This window comes from Lotus japonicus, chromosome 1 (assembly GCF_012489685.1).
Source record: "Lotus japonicus ecotype B-129 chromosome 1, LjGifu_v1.2".
Lineage (NCBI taxonomy): Eukaryota > Viridiplantae > Streptophyta > Magnoliopsida > Fabales > Fabaceae > Lotus > Lotus japonicus.
The window spans coordinates 107,727,559-107,744,903 of NC_080041.1; the positions used below are offsets into that span (position 1 = coordinate 107,727,559).

Here is a 17,345-nt window from a genome sequence, read left to right on the forward strand (position 1 = left end):
AGCCTTTCTTTGAATGCATTTTTCCATTTTTTATCTTAAAAGTTAAGTCCTTTGTTTGAGTCACACACTCTCTCTTTCAAACATTTTCCAAGTGTGACATTGTTTACATTTTCTCTGCACTTTCCAAATGAACTCCCTGCTGATGCTTCTCCCTCCTATCTCCATTCTTCAATTCACACTCCTTTTGATACTTATTCACACACCTACATCTTCAGCCTCAAATGATTATTACAGAGATTGCAACAATCTATTTAGTTGTGGTGATATAAGAAACATTGGTTTTCCTTTCTGGGGAAAAAATCGCCCAAATGGGTGTGGCCACCCTCTTTTGCATCTCACATGTGAAGGAAACACCAGCTACATGAACATCAATGATGTCAGGTACAAGGTTTTGGAGGCCAAACCTGATAAACAAACTTTGAGAATCACCAGAGTTGACTACTTGCAAGGACTCTGCCCTTCAAGATTTGTCAACACAAGCCTTGACCCTGAGCTGTTTGTTTTTGGGCCTCAGTATCAAACTCTTACTCTCTTTTATGGCTGTGCTGTTCCAAATACTGTACTTTTTCCTTGTGTCCCAAATTGGGGTTCTGGTCCACATGTTTATGCACAGTTGGGGTCTTTTGGTTTTCCTATGTTTTGTGAACAAAGTGTGGTTGTTCCTGTCCCTAAGGTGTTTATTGATATTACTGATGTCAACAAAACACTAAGTGCAATCAGAGATGGTTTTATGGTGAATTGGATTGCAGGAATTCAAGAATGTGAAGAGTGTAAAAAAGCAGGAGGAGTGTGTGGCTATGACTCAATTAGACCAACCTGCTACTGCAGAGAAAGAGATCAAACTTGTCCTGAAGAGCTTCCATCTTCAGGTTTGTTGTCTAAATTGAGAATTTATGATCACTGCCAACTGCATTTTTCTGTTCTCTATAAGTATCAAATGGTTATTAATATGAACATTTAATTTACTCAGTCCTTGTTCATAAATAGCAGCATGTTTAGTATCCTTATTTCTTTCAATTCTTTGCTTGTTCATTTGGACTGACAAAAGTGTGTGCTTTGTGGATTCAGTTTGACTGTAATCCCAACACTAGTTATCTACTTGGCTAATTCAAAGTATACCTTATCTCTTTGGATTTGGCCACTGGTGTGTTTGAAACTAAAGACACTTTCTTCACTTGTTCCAACAACATGTGTAAGCCTTTACTCTAAAGAGAAAATGAAGTGAAATTGAGATGAAATAGGGAGGAAAGAGATGCAATAGAAAAAACCATCTGAGGTGGAAATAGAATGTTCTAAGATTTTAAGGCTTGAGTCTGAAATAGTTTCTGGCTTATAAGGCACAACTTTGACCCATTAACTTGATCTGAAGTCATTTTTCAAGATTATATCTGCCTTAAAATTTGGTCTACCTGAAAAACGTTATTAAAAACTTTATTTATAAGGTGCTTAATTATATCTTTAAATAAACTTACTAGGGTCAAAGCTTTAACATATTCTTCAAACCAAATAAGTTCATAAGTACGCAATTTCAAGATAATATTTAAAAACTTAACATAATGAAATATTATTTTCTTATTTGTATTTTCTTGAATAAGGCTATCATATCAAGCCTAAAAACTGTCAAAAAAATGTTACACCTAAAAGTTTGACATTTTTAAGCCACAAACATATGATAATAGCATGAGATATTTCCATCTCTACTAGCCATCACATGAGATAGAAGTTAGCTGATGGAGCACGGCATTCCATAATTCTATAACCTTATTTTCCTTTTAAAAAAACCTTGTTTTCCTCTCACACATGATAAATGAATTAATGATGTACCACTAGTTCATGGGTTGATTATTATATTTCTTAGAGTATACATATTTCCTCAAAATTTGAAGGAGTCAATTGTGGAAGTAAGTCATATATTCTGACAAAGTATGATACTTGGGAAGTCTTAAATTGTATGAAAATGTCCTTAATAGTTAAGCTTAGGAGAACCTCTTTTTCTTTTAAATAATAAATAAAACTTAAAATTCCCTGTCTAACATCATCCCTGCTCCATGTTACACTTACACCCAAGTAGCTTCAACCAGTGTTATCAGACTCGGACCGGTGATCGACTCGGTCGAAACACTGGGTCAATGAGTCAATGGTTCAACCACTGGGTCATTGGTTCGATTGCTTGACTCGGTTTATATTAAAAAATTATAATAATTTAAAATATAACCTTAGTATATCATATATATAAAATAATATGCATTATTTACTTAAATACATAATTATTTTCTTACAGTATATACATAATTAATATAAAACATACTTAATCTAAAACAAAAGTGTGATATATTTTATTAATGAATTGATTGGCACCAAAAATCAGATCTGCGGCCAAAAAACGCTTACAGCCCAATGTTCTAGTCCAGTATTTATTAAGAAGAGATAAAGGTTCAAAAAAAAAGGGAGAGATAACACTAAACATAATATAACGAACAAGGCCCATATGGGCCTCCATTTCATATATAATACTCAATGCAACCCTAGTTCATAGCATTAGGAGTTCACAGCCGCAATAAGAGAGAGGGATAAGGTTTCCTGGTTCTGAAATTACTATTCATTGTCATCTCTCCCAAGTCCCATCTTATTTTTTTTTTTCACTTCTCCTTTTCTTTCTATTTCATTTGAAGTCATCAACTAGGATTTTCCTTTCTCAAGAAGAGATGAATTGAAGAAAATAAAGAGTAGGACTGTAGGAGTGAGAGGAAACATAGAGGAAACATGGATCCCGTTCTCAACTCAACAGTGAAGAAAATCAGCGTGCTCTGCTCCATAAAAAAAACCGCTGTTTAACAAAAAATTTCTGTTAAAAAAAACACAATTTGATTGACTCCCGGTCGAACCGAGTCAGGCCGAGTCACCGGTTTTTTTACTAAACCGGACGAGTCAAAGCGGTCCATACCGAGTCAGATGCATGGCCGATCCGACGTGTGGCTCGAACCGGTCAGGGGTCCGGTTTCCGGTTTAACCGGTCGAACCGGCCGGTTCGAGCCGAGTTTAATAACACTGGCTTCAACTTCTAGGTAAAAAGCTATGCTATATGTCTTAATATTCTTTTCGGAATAGTTTCTTATATTATTTTTCCAATTTACTGAGCTCTGAATTATTTTTTATACTCAGATTTTAATATCTATGCATTGTATTATAATGATTTATATCATTTAAGAAATAAGAAGTCGTTATCTAGACTTGTTCATAACCTAACCCCTTTCACAGAAATCAAGTCTTTGAATAAGGCTAGATTTTTTTTAGTTTTAGTCAATAGAATTGAAAAGTGTAACTTATTTTTGTGAAGGAAAGTATAGTCCATAAGATATTAATTTGCTTGCATCACTTGATTGCATGTTTATCTTTGAATGTTGGGCCCTTTTTATTTTCTTTATTTATCATGTTTGAATTGTTCCCAAGTAAAATAAAAATAGTATTATTGTTTTGCTTGAGCCTTGAAGTAGTCCTTTGCTGTCTTTATTATTTTCCTTATTTTTTTTTCTTTTAACACTCCCTAAGTGGCCATTCTCAAAATTCTTACTTGAATATTGTTATTCTTACAAATTAGTATACTTCCCTGTGTTTATGAAAAAAATGTGAAATGCATTTCTATAAAAAAACTATTGTTGCTAATTGCATAAAACTACTTACTACAACTTTTAAGTGATTTAGAATATATACCATAAAGCAAGAGAGATTGTTGTTGCCCAGCTCGCTTCTTAACTTTGAGGTCCGAGATTTAATCACCACTCACATAAATGAAACACATTTCATGATCAACAATTTATTATTTAATACGAGCACTAGTGATGAGAGGAGATGGTGGACACCATCCGTTAAATTATATATCTATCGTTAAATTATATATATATATATATATATATAAATGCATTAGGGTTGGTCATAGGAAGTGCCCTAAGATTTAAAAGTCCATGAAAATCTATGAAGCAAACACCTGGTGTATCCTGCAATAATGAAAAAGGTGGTCAACAATTAGCTACTCTTCTGGAAGTATAGAACTTTGAAATCAGACAAAAACAGGAAATGTAGAACTCTATATAGTGTGTATGCAAGCAACATGCATAATAAGCCTATACAACCAAACAATATAAAATTGGGCGTTTTCTCTCTTAGCTTCCTCAAAACATCAAACAAAGAAAACTCTAGCTCATTGAAAATATGAAACACGAATTGACTACGCTCTCAGTTCCCAATTTAATCTTCTACGCGTAGTGAGTTTCATTCTTATTCACTCTCTATCTTCTCCCTTCAACAACCAACCCTTCTCTTTTCACTTCTCTGTTTTTTCCCCTTCCCCTGTTTTTCCCATTCCCCTATTTTTCACTTTCCCCTGTTTTTTCCCCTGTTTCAAGAATGAAACCTCTGCTTCATCCATCTTCCATTTTAACTTTCTGGTTCACCCTTTTCATAATCTCAATCAATATTCAAACACCCCTCTGTGCTGATAATGATAGCAAGTACTACACGAACTGCTATGAAGCTTTTTCCTGCGATGGTAGCAGTGTTGGGAACCTCAAGTACCCATTCTGGGGAGGAAACAGAACTGAGTACTGTGGTCAATCTCAGTTGGAGCTCGTTTGTGAAGACCGTGCAGCGAAGATCACAATCAATTCAATCACATACCGTGTTGTTAAATGGGAGGATTCAACACAGAAGCTCACGGTGGCTAGAGATGACTTCTGGGGTGGTGTCTGTGCTGTGAGTGATTACCAGAACAGTTCATTTGATAACTCTCCCTTTCAATATGATTTCAGTGGTGATAATAACGTGACGTTGTTATACAATTGCGGTTCTATCGATCCTCCGAGTGGGTTTTATAGGAGTTCCTGCGATGGTGGTAGTAGAGTTGTGTACTATATTGTAGGAGTAGGACCTTTATCCTTTGCCTCTGCTTGCACGAGTGTTGTGGTTCCAGTTTTGGCATCCCAAGTTTCAGCACTTGCATCTACTGCTGGTAACATAGACGAGGTATTGAATGAAGGTTTTGGGTTGAGATGGAGTGGTAATTATCAAGAGTGCACAGGATGTCTTGATACTAGAGGAGCGTGTGGGTTTGATGGAAAATTCAGGTGTTTCTGCGAGGATGGACCTCATCAATCTTCATGCATTTCAGATAGGGCCCCAGCTCCAGGTATGATGTCCAATACTCATATCTTATTTGCATGTCAAAATCTGATTTTTAAACACAACCGTAGAAGTATTTCATGTGGTACATGATTCATCCTCCTAAAGTGAAGTGTTGATTGGAAGTCTTGTATATCGGAAAAAGTTCACCTTGAGCGAATACTCCCACCATGATATGTTTATAACTCGAACTAATTTGTCTATACCTATAATACTCAAAAATGAAACACAGGCACAAGAGCAGGGACCCTACATACATCTCATGTTTCACTTTTATTTTATTTCAATTTCAATATTCATTTTGCTCATCATTAATTTTTCACTTAATTTTGGATTTCACAACACAAAACTCTTTTTAATTTTTCACCGCCTAACGCTTTATTGTATTTTTAGACCAACTTCTCTTTCTTCAGAATAAATTGACACCAGAAAATTCTCCTCTTCCTAGCATTATTTTTGGTTTTACAATTCAATTGTTGAATTGAATGATTCCAAATGATTAACTTAGTTAGCACCCGAACAAGACAGGGTCAGAGATTGCTTGCTAACAACTCTTCGTGATAATGTTCGACTTTCGGGATACTTAGAAGATTTCAACCTCCTTTTAAGTTCTCTCCCCTTGACCATTTCATATGTAGTTTTCACCAAACCATTAGGTTTTTTAATCTCATCCTAGAGTCACGCTCACGCCTCATCTATGTCATCCACAAGTTTTAATATCATGGAAGGTCCTAGATTTTTTATGGGTCCAAGCCAAAACCTTAGTAATTCCTTGATTTATAGTGTGTTTGATGTTTTAGGAAGCCTCACTTCTCAGGAGAAGCAACATAATATATAATTTATAGAATTAACCTGTTTTAGATTGTGTGTCACCATGATTCCAAACTCACTATTAGAATATGTGGCCTAATTTTTGGCACCATACATAGCAAAGAATCTCCTTTGCTTTAAATCCAGGAATTGGTAATTATTTTATTTTCTAACTAATCATTGGTGTATCATACACAATAATGATGTATGCTAGACAAAATTCTGTAATTTTTTTCAGTTTATTCTTGGTTAAAAGTTGAAACATGTCATACCTAGTTGACTTTTGATGCATTCAACCCTTAAATTTCTTAAGTGCCTATCAAGGTTAGGTAATGATGCTGATTTCCAAAAGATTAATAGGTTACCTAAATTTGTTTTTGCATCAACTTTTCTGGTGCACTTCAAAGCTCACCTACCACATGTTAATTAACCTCACTATAAGAAGCCAATGGCATTTGGTATCTGACTCTTCTATTTCTCTATTCAGTGTCAAAAGCCTCTCTTTCTCCACCATCTATTTTTCTGAAGATGCATTTTCTTTATCCTAGTATCTTCCTCTCATTCTTGATCACAACTATCATCATAAATCAAATCCCAAGATCATCTTGTGCTGATGTTATGCAGTCTCCAAAGTGCACTTCCTTTGATAATGGTTCAGATTCTAGGAACTTGACTCTCTACTATGATTGCCCTTCCCTTCCATTTCCTCTACCAGATAGCTTTTCTACTCAATTCAATTGCAGCATAAATGGAACTCGAATGGTTAACTATTTTGTGATGGAAAATGCTGAGACTTCGGTCTCATTGAGTGAGATAACGGGAACATGCCAATCTAGAGCCATTGTTCCAATTTTTGAGTCAGAAGAAGCTAAAGTGGTAGAGACAAATTCAACAGTGGGAAATATGAAGGCTGCTCTTGAGGATGGTTTTGGAGTGGGGTGGAATGCAAATGATACTTTGTGTGATGTGTGCCTAAATTCTGGGGGGCAGTGTGGTTTTGACCCAATTTCAATGAAATTCACTTGCTATTGCAAGGATGGATCCTTTCCATCTTCATGTAGATCAGGTCAGTACCCTTAGTGCACTCTCCTTAGTTAATGTTATTAGGTTTTAGGAATCCACTGTTGCTTTGGTCTATAGCAACCAAGATTTATTAATATCTCAAGCTGTCATGGATCATTTTCTATACGAAATTGATCTGTCCGGGTCTGCTTGTACAATTGACTTGGCTTCTAGGTGAAGTTGATTGGCTGATATCATCATTTGATTCCTTGGAAGGGGGGTCACCTGCAAAACACATCAGTTTAGGACTTGAATAGAGTAGCTGAACATAAAAGTGCGTATACTTTAACCGTGGCCAACTCCATTTTTATAGTTCAGGTTGGTTCAGGTTGTTAACTTGATGGTTAATTCTCTCTACTTGCACAGTCCTAGATATATGGTGAGAAATTATAGGTGATGAAATCCTTATCTATTAATTTGGGATACCATCCATTATGTGTGAGCCAACTCAACCCGGATCATGCTTGTCCGCGAAGCTGGCCGATTGAGCCGAGCTAACTAGGCCAAGTCAGCCGCTGACTTGGTTTGGGCTTAATGTGAACTGGACCAATGCAGAATAAAGCATGAATCCGGTACATAAGAAATACAAAAGAGATAATCATGCAGGTGATAGATTGTCTAAATTAGCTCCCAGGGTTAACTTTAGCTCTGAATTTTTCCAAGTCAATAAATTTTAATTGCAAGTCTTGTTTATACAAAAATTTCTGCATGGGATTATTTCCACCCCAATATAGTCTTTGGTCATGAAGGGTTTTTAGTGGGCTGTAGTAAAGTTTTTTTGGTGGGTTTGTTGAAACTCTTGGATTATAAACAAAATTTGTCCACTTTATTTTCCAATTAGGTGATCTAAACATGATATAAATGATTTAGTCTTATAATAAAATATTGAATTTAAGTAGATGGGTGTGCCTTGTAATTGACCTAACTGTTTAAGCTTTAAAGCTTTTAAATTATTGTTTCTTGAGAAAAGCCATCTCCTATTAGATCTATCCACATGCATGTCCAACTAAACCCCCTGTCTCATTCTCTCTATAAAAAAAAACACAGAAACACTTCCACAGTCTGAACCCGCAGAAACATCCAAAACCATGTGTTCCTTTGATTAATACCTTTCCAGTCATGGTTCTAGATTTTGAACAGCCTCCATTCAACCAGATGAGTACTCTTTTGACCATAAAAAAAATAGTAACCCCTCAATTTTATATTCATATATCTTTGACCATAAAATAATAACCGCGTTTATTATCATAAGCGTTTAATTAAGTTATTTAACCAACAAGAAAAATAGTTTCCAACCACTTGTTTTAAACAAATCAAACAAAGGAAAATTAAATACACATTTGGCGGCCAATCAAAACTCTCAGTTTATAATATTCTATTCTTTTTTCAAATGAAATCAAAGTCCAAGTCAACTAAGTTCATCTTCATGTTTTCTTTTCTTCTTCTTTTCTCATTATAGTTATAGTTATAGTTCATACTAAAACTAAAACCAACGACCCTTTTATGCTCACAACTCTTAGACAGACAGACACAACCATAACATACGAACGAACAACAAACTATGTTGTCCCTCTCTTCTCCAACCATCATCATCATCATCATCACCATCTTCATCTTCTCTCTTCACCAAACGACGTCGCTATCTCCCAACGCAGCACTCTCCAGCTGCCACAACACCACCTTCAACTGCGGCACCATCACCAACCTCTCCTACCCTTTCACCGGCGGCGACCGCCCCTCCTTCTGTGGACCACCCCAGTTCCATCTAACCTGCAACGACGGCGTTCCCGAGTTCAACATCTCCTCAGTGAGTTACCGAGTCCTTCAAGTCAACTCAGTCAGCACCCTTACCTTAGCTAGATTAGACCTCTGGAACGAGACGTGCACCCATTACTATGTTAACTCAACTTTCGATGGTGAAATCTTCAGCTACGGTTCTGGCAACAGGGACCTCACTCTGTTTTATGGCTGCAAACCCGTTACTGGATTGAACAGATCGTTAGAAAACTTGTTTGAATGTCAGGGTAATGGGAATGATGGTAGGAGTGATTCTTATTCTTTGCTGGGTCCGTTGCCTTTGGACCCGGTTCTTAGCGTTGTTGAGTGTGACCATTATGTTGGGGTGCAGATTCTAGAAATGGAAGCTGATAGGCTTGTAAAAACACGTTCTTTGCTTAGGGAGATTTTGATGAAGGGGTTTCATGTGAATTTTAGAAATCCTTATGAGGATGAATGCTCTGAGTGTCTTCGTTCTGGTGGTCAGCAATGTGGGTTTGATTCTGAACCCATTTGTATTTGTGGTGATCGGTTGTGTTCATTTCCAGGTATGAATCCCAGCTTTTCTTTTGCTAAATTATGGTGTAGGAAAATGATTCGTGGACATCTGCATAGTGCAGAGACATGGAGAGTGAAAAATAATAGATGTGAAAAGAAGACAAACATAGAGAGAAAAATATAGTGTATGTGGTGTGTCTAACTGTTTGGATGTCAAAGTATCATTACTGACCAAACGAATTTTCTGATTGTGATTCTTATTTCATGCATATTTAATGGTTTTAAGGGATGATTTGTTTGTATCACTAGAAGTTAATAGGTTGTGATGTTGTGTATGCTAGTGCTAGTAGTTACAATCTCAGTATTGTATGCTAATGATGCTTTATTCCAACCCAAACAACATTGACAGCTTCTATTTTTCTTTGGGGAAGGTAAAATCCTATGCCATTTGGCAACTAATGATGAATTGGTCAACTTTCATTCCGTAACTTTAAGAAGATTTATATATGTTTGAAATAGCTACTTCTTAGAATCAATTCTAGTTATCAAAAGCTACTCACGAAAGCTTTTCCCCATAATGGATTTTGGCTTTAGAATCAATTGGTGAAGGATTTCTAAATGGTTAACTTTCTCCAGCAACTAAAATTTTTGCAGTTAGAATGAAGTTACAAGTCCATTGTTAATCCAAGGATAAGGGTAATAAAAAAAAGTTGTGTGAATGAATTATCTTTGTAAGGAAGAGAAGATGAGGCTCATTAGTTTTTTGTTCATATCTGTAATTTGAACTTGAGTACTTTTTTCATGCCTTTCCCATCCTTTTCTTATTCCTTGTTCTGAAATTTTGCAGGTAAAGGCGGTTCTACCAAAGTAGGCGTTATAATAGGTAACTATCATTTTGTTGATAGAGGGATTAAATTTGGAAATAATATCTTACTTATGCCTATCATTATTTCCTTCAGGTGTTGCTGCAGGAGTTGCAGTCCTTGTTGGCCTTCTTTGCTGTGGGTTCTTTATGTTCCGACGAAAGAGAAAAATGGCTAAGCAATCAACAGGCAAGGACCTCCTCATGCCTACTACTACTTCAAGGCCAAGCAGTTTCACTCTCACCTCTGCCACTAACTCTTCTCAAAGTGTCTCTTCTTACCCCTCTTCCACGTCTGGCACAGTGCCTCCCAAAAGTTTCTACTTTGGCGTCAAGGTGTTTACCTATGAAGAACTAGAGGAAGCTACAAACGGTTTTCACACTTCCAGAGAACTTGGTGAAGGAGGTTTTGGCACAGTTTACAAAGGTAACAAAACAAAATAATCAGAGTCTGTTGGATTATTGCTTTGTAAAGTAGTTTTTAGTTTTCAAAAACAGAAAATGGAAAAAACTTGTTTGATACAAACTGTTTTAAAAAGTTGTTCTGAATTTGATTTGCTGTTTTTTAAAATTAAAATCTCAAAAAATCTCTGAGATGTTTTGGGGATTTTTTCTTAGTGTCCAAGTCACAAGTGTTTCAGCTTTGCAAAACATCTCGTTTAAACTTTTTTTCTTTTCTTTTCTTCTGAAAAAAAAGGTTTCAAAAACAGTTTTTGGAAACAGTTTATAAATTCAGAAAACTGAGAAGGGAATCAAACAAGTCCTCAGTTTCTGTGTGTTCCTACCAATTTCTTACATAAATATTTTCCCTGGTGTATGTTTCTGTTTTTTTTTAAACTCTGTATCTTCTGATTGTTAATCAGGTGAACTCCAAGATGGACGTGTGGTTGCCGTGAAACGCCATTATGAAAGCAATTTTAAACGTGTTGAGCAGTTCATAAATGAAGTTAGGATTCTAGCTACCTTACGGCACAAGAACCTGGTGACACTCTATGGATGCACCTCTAGACATAGCCGAGAGCTTCTCCTTGTCTATGAATTCATATCTAATGGAACAGTGGATGATCATCTTCACGGGAAACGGTCGAAGTCCGCTTTACTTCCTTGGCCTGTCCGATTGAACATTGCAGTAGAAACAGCTGAAGCACTAGCCTACCTCCATGCAAATGATGTCATACACCGCGATGTTAAATCCAACAACATCCTCTTAGATGATAAATTTCATGTTAAGGTTGCTGATTTTGGTCTCTCGCGGTTGTTCCCCACTCATGTCACTCATGTGTCAACTGCTCCACAAGGAACACCTGGTTATGTTGACCCTGAGTATTATCAGTGCTACCAACTCAATGATAAGAGTGATGTTTACAGCTTTGGGGTTGTCTTAGTTGAGCTCATATCATCATTACAAGCTGTGGACGTTAGCCGGCACCGCAGTGACGTGAACTTGGCGAACATGGCCATCAATAAAATTCAGAACCAAGAATTACATGAGTTGGTGGATTTGGATCTTGGATTTGAAAAGGACGATGGTGTGAGGAGGATGATGACAGGAGTGGCGGAATTAGCCTTTCGATGTTTGCAACAGCAGAAAGAAATGAGGCCCAACATGGATGAGGCGGTGGAAATCTTGAGAGCAATCAAGAGTGATGAGCTTGACACAAGGGAAGCAAAAGTAGTGGATGTTGTGACAGATGAAGTTGTGCTTCTGAAGAAGGTTCCTTCACCAGTTTCACCAGATTCAGTTGCTGATAAATGGGTTAGCAGCTCTACTGCATCTAATTCCTTATAGATTCTAATACACTTCCTCTGTATTGGTGCCAATGAGCTAGTACAAAGCTCATATTGGCCTTCACATTTCTTTTGTCTAAATGTTTCCATTTCAAGTTTACATGTATGTTATCATGGCAATAGTAGTAGTAGCTTTGAGAGGTAGATTTCACTGTTGATCCAAAAACAAGGAATACACATAGGAGAGAGAATTTTCAAATATTTATGATGTAAATACTCCCATATATCTTAAGTATATATCTTTGATGTGTTTAAAAATGTAACTGATATATACTTTGGATTCAGCGTATTTACACTGACATCCAATGATTGTTTGCCAAATCAGAACATTGACATCATGTTACAGTTTAAGGTGATGTTAGCTAATAACCATTGAATGTCAGTGTAAAGAAGTTTTACATCCATGAAAATTAAACTCATATACTTACAATTTTTTGTTATGTATATGTAAAAGATTGAAATGAGTGATAGGAAAATAACATAGTCATAGGTACATGACAAGTTCTGAATTTCCATTATCTTATTACAGCAGTGGGGGATGCTAAGAAGAACAACTTAACAACACATGTGCATGGCCAGAGATTACTGAGTCAGGACTCAAATCTACATTGGCAGGTATGTTGTGGCTGCAATTGCGGTTGCGGACCACAATTTACAACCCTGAGTTGTATCATGAGTGTCCAATACATGTAGTGGTGAATATTTAGGCTATTTTGTTCATGGACTAATTGTTAAACACACAAGGGCTCTTGCTGATCATAGCGTGTCAGAAGGTTAGAATACATATTTCAATAATAGTTGATGCAGTTGTGATCCATGGTATTTGGAGAAGAGGAGCAGCATTTGTATATATGATCTTTGGTGTTTCCTCTGGTTACTGGTGAGAAAAACGTAAAAAACAAGTTTAATGACCCTGCACAGTAATAATAGATCTTCTTATCCTTGTTTTTGTGTTTTTTCTTTCATGTAAGCTGACAAGGAATACGAGAGGATGTAAATCTTTGATTAGTTGAAGGTGTTAAAATATGAACGTATTAAATTAAGAACCCATAGCATCTTACACCATTACTAAGAACCCTCTACAACCACTACCACCCTTTTCATGAAAGGTTCGAGTAGAGGCAATGCAAGGTATCGTTAGTGGCAATGATGAATGGAGAGGGTTGGTTGACGGAGGTAGTGAAAGACGTCAAATAGTTGTAACCATTAGTTGTCAAACTCGCAAGTCAACTCATGAACTCGGACGAGTTTGCGAGACTGCCTAGTGAAATTGAGTTGACTCGAATGCAAACTCAGCTTTTGGTTGACTTGAGCAAACTCGACTCGAATCAGTAGACTCGCGAGTTTGTGAGTCAGGGGAGACAAAATTTTGTTGACACAAATCCTGAATTGAAAGGGAATTTTGGGTTCTTTGGGTTAGAGTAACTATTTTGAACAATATTTTTCTCCCGAACTCTAGTGCTGAAGAACAAACACAACCATGCGACCTTAAGGGAAAAGCTACACCATCGTTTGAACCTCATCGTTGTTATCTGGTGTTGGCAGTGATGAAGGCTAAGTGATGCTGGTGGTAGATGGTGCAATACGTTGGCGGTAATGGAGGGTACTGTGTGGTGGTGGTACCTGAGGATGCCAAGCGATGGTGGAATTGGTGGAAGGTATTGGGTGGTGGCAACGATAAAAGACGTCGGTTGGTGTCATTGGTGGTGAAGATAGTCGAGCAGTAAGAATGGTGGTAGAGAACTAGAGATAGTTGAGTGATATGTCTTGAAAACTAAAAATTGTAATAAAAACCATTTTTTTATTTTGAAAATTAGATTAAAGTTGTTTTGAAATTGAGTTAACATTTTGTTTTTGAAAACTTGCAAAAAATAGCCCATTATTAGCCTTGAGAAAAAAAATAATTAAAGAGCCTCTTTGGTTTTCCGTTATAAAAGTATGAAAATAGAAAAATAACACATCTCAATAGTTCTAATTTTGGAATTCTAAATATATTAATAAAGAGAGAAGAGATTAATCTTGGAAATGGGACAAAGAGGATAACAAAAATAAAAATCTCCAACCATCCACAAGAATACACTACCTCCTAGTCATCCTATAAAGAGAACAACAAAAATACCCTGAACCAAAAGAAAAAGCCCAAAGGAAGAAAAACAGAAAGACCTAAAACAGAACCATTAGCAAAAACCAATAGAGACCCTGACACTCGGGGCAGTCACCACTCCTTCATTTCTTGTTCTAAACCACGGATAGTCGTCTCGTCTCCAACGTCAAATGTACAACCCACAAGTTTGCCAACAAGCCATTCCTTCTTGGCTCGCGTCCAGTAACCACCACCTGAAGCACTCCTTGAATCCAATGAAACAGGATGAATTGCAAGCATGATCGCACAAGAGGAAGAGCCTCCACCATCAACCACAATCAAATCCACACAAGTGGCTTTACGACCTCCCTTGACCTTTTTTGGATGCCCTCTCGCACGATAAAGAAAACCAAAAGGAGTCTCGAACGATTCCCTCTCTCAAAGGTGTCACCACCAATAGGAGAAGCAACCTCTAAAGGTAAAACGTCAAGCCCCTCCAAAGCTCTAGCCACGACGCAAAGCCCTAAAGCAAGAATAGAAGAGCCCACAACCAGCAACTACTCATGCAGAAAAGAAAAGTGTACCTCATATAACCCATGGCGTTGTAAACCCAAGTCCCCAAACGAAGCCAAGAGAATAGAAAATCACCTACAACCAAGATGGTACAAGAGGCCCCACGATCTCTAAGCTTCTCTCCACCGCCGCCAAAGCTCTGCATTCGATTGAATCTAGCCCCTATTCTTCCATGTCGACATCTCCAACTAAATCTTCAATCACTTGCGAAATATCTCTAAGATCCCAACAGGACAAATCTAGGAAGAGAACCTCCACTGGAACCCTTGGTTCCAAACCACAAAAGCATCTCTATTGGAACCCTTGGCCAAGGGCACACATTCGCTTGTCCGTGATCAGCACCAGGCCCTTCTGGGAAAAGGAACCTCGCACACTTCATTGCCAAAAAAGCATTTCCCGCCTTCAACTCGTCTAGAAACTTAATTGCCATCTCTACACAAGCAAAAGACGCAAACTTGACAAAACCCAAAACACCACTGTTGTCCCTTCTTCTCCGCTCACTGGACAAACACCTTCTTCGGCATCCCATGTTGAGAAAACAAATCCCTGATTTGGCTATATCCCACCAATTCAGAGATGTTATCGATGAAAATGGTGACACACTCCTTGAGAGATCCTTCCCCACCCCACCTCGCGTCGGCATGACCATCGTTTTCGCCACACTTTGATTACCCTACATCCAGAACTTGTTCTCCTCCACCCCCAAGAGTGTTATCAACCAAAAACCGTTGCACCTGAGGATTGTTGTATCACAACAGAGAGACAGAGAAAAAGGAGAATAGGCAAGACGATGAGATTCAATAAAGATTATTTGAACATGCAAATTTTTTTTACTTGTTGATGTAACAACTTCCTAGTTGAATAAAAGGTGTATCCAGTAACTATCTATTTTCATACATTGTAATGGTAAACTAAAATGTAACATTCGTACTTGATGATCAATCTCACAGTAAAAACAAGAGTATTTCTAGTACAATTTGTCTTCACTCGCGTGTTTTATGGGAAAACTTCATAAGAGGACATTCATCCTCCAAGGTAAGCACACTTAACCCTGAAAATAACATGCATCTTGTTGTCATGAGTAATACCAATCAAGTATTTGTATGCCCTTATCAGATGTATAGTCTCATGCCTACACAACCTCAGAATACCTCTTGTTCGTTGCATGGTAAGTTCATTCATGTGTCCCTTCGCCTAGCCTTACCAAGAGGAATCATGTTTAGTTGACAAACCAATTTCACCTCCATCTTATGAGATAATGTAGAAACAAGAGAAAAATGAGTGATATAATTTATGATGTGACAGAAAATGTAGAAAAAAGATTAAAAGAAAAATGTGTAGAAATGAAGTAGAAGATAAAATAAACTAGGATAGAGCCCGTTTGCCCGTGCGATGCACGGGTAGTTTTTTTACCAAATCAATTGTTAAATTATAATCATTGAGTATTTGATATATATGGAATAATATAATGATATATTTACTAAAACATACAATTTTAATTAGTGAAATACTTATATGTTATTATTATCTTCTTTTTCTGTATCAATATTTTATTTACTCATAGAAATTAATTGGATAACTCTGTAATATTAAGTTTTGTTCGCCCTTAACAATAAGTATGGAGCTTGTGGGTGTAATTTATGGCGCGATCTTGCATGTAAAAGATAAACAAATAATTCATACAAAGAGTTACAAATAATGTATATAATATATATTGCTCAAATGTTGGTTAATTGAATTAGTACCCAACCTTAGAGCAAAAATTTAGGTCAGATGGCACAACGTAATTGGTGGTTTCTTAGGAATAGTGAAATCCAAACTCACAAATAAGAAGTACTAAATACCTGTGCAATGTAATATTTATTTATATTTTATAATTTATATATTAATAAAATTTCAATTATATATTCAACTTAAATTCAAGATAATGGTAAAATATATAATTTCATTAGTAGAATAAAACACAATTGGCAAAAAAAATATTATTAGACTATCAATCGGACTTATTCATTTTTTTTTGTTGCATCAGAAAATTCGGACTTATTCATAAAAACGTGAATATTTTTATTTAATAAATTAATAAAATACCAATTAAATTTCTACATAATAAGATTATGATGGTGTATAGTGATTGATTTATCTAATAGGTAAGAAAAAAATTTCGATTGTGGTAAATTTTTAATGTGCTTAATTTCTTTAGGGATTTTCCATTTACACCACTTTACTTACCCGCTATCATAATCATATTCTATGACAACCTAATTTTATAGAAAAACAATACTGGTTTAGTAAAAAAAAATCTGTACTTTCAAAAAAAAAATCTATAATGAATCAAATTTAATAAAACCTCTTAGTTGGAAAAAAGTAAACCATGAGTGTACAACAAAATAAATTATTTTTCAATTTTTGACATTTTCGTACTTGCAACTTTAGAAAAACAAATTTGTATCTAAAAAAAATTCTAAGTTCATATCAAAATTTTATCTACCTGCTTACAATTCTTGACAGTGAAAATTTTACATCATAGCGGCCTTTTTAGTATGTGAACTACATGACAAATATTGACAATGATGGGATTAAAAAACTTATGGTATTTATAGTGGAAAATAATTTTTGTGCTATCTTCTTATTCCATAGACTTTTGTATTTTTTGTTTGCAGTGCACCAATTGATACCTTGTGTGAGGACTAAAATATAGTTTATGTGCTTGTGAATGAT

The 17,345-nt window shown here is 36.3% G+C and overlaps 1 protein-coding gene across 4 annotated transcripts; it reads left to right on the forward strand.

Moving 5' to 3' along the window:
- Positions 1-62: 62 nt before the first annotated feature.
- Positions 63-12,914, forward strand: LOC130728947 (LEAF RUST 10 DISEASE-RESISTANCE LOCUS RECEPTOR-LIKE PROTEIN KINASE-like 1.4). 4 transcript variants are annotated; one of them, XM_057580536.1, is made up of 5 exons: positions 3,222-5,182; positions 10,169-10,204; positions 10,281-10,610; positions 11,047-11,939; positions 12,501-12,914. In XM_057580536.1, the coding sequence occupies exons 1-5, from the start codon at positions 4,405-4,407 to the stop codon at positions 12,528-12,530; spliced, it is 2,067 nt and encodes a 688-aa protein (XP_057436519.1). In that variant the 5' UTR covers positions 3,222-4,404; the 3' UTR covers positions 12,531-12,914. The 4 variants fall into 4 exon arrangements, with proteins under 4 accessions (XP_057436520.1, XP_057436519.1, XP_057436518.1 ...); XM_057580537.1 differs by lacking the exons at positions 3,222-5,182; positions 12,501-12,914 and adding an exon at positions 63-869 and having other exon boundaries at positions 11,047-12,229; XM_057580535.1 differs by lacking the exon at positions 12,501-12,914 and having other exon boundaries at positions 3,226-5,182; positions 11,047-12,229.
- Positions 12,915-17,345: the final 4,431 nt, after the last annotated feature.

Coding starts and splice junctions, on each gene's coding strand:
- LOC130728947 (XM_057580535.1), top strand. CDS start 4,405: ATGAAACCTCTGCTTCATCCATCTTCCATTTTAACTTTCTGGTTCACC. Junction 5,183..10,168: donor AGATAGGGCCCCAGCTCCAG/GTATGATGTCCA, acceptor GAAATTTTGCAG/GTAAAGGCGGTTCTACCAAA. Junction 10,611..11,046: donor TTTTGGCACAGTTTACAAAG/GTAACAAAACAA, acceptor ATTGTTAATCAG/GTGAACTCCAAGATGGACGT.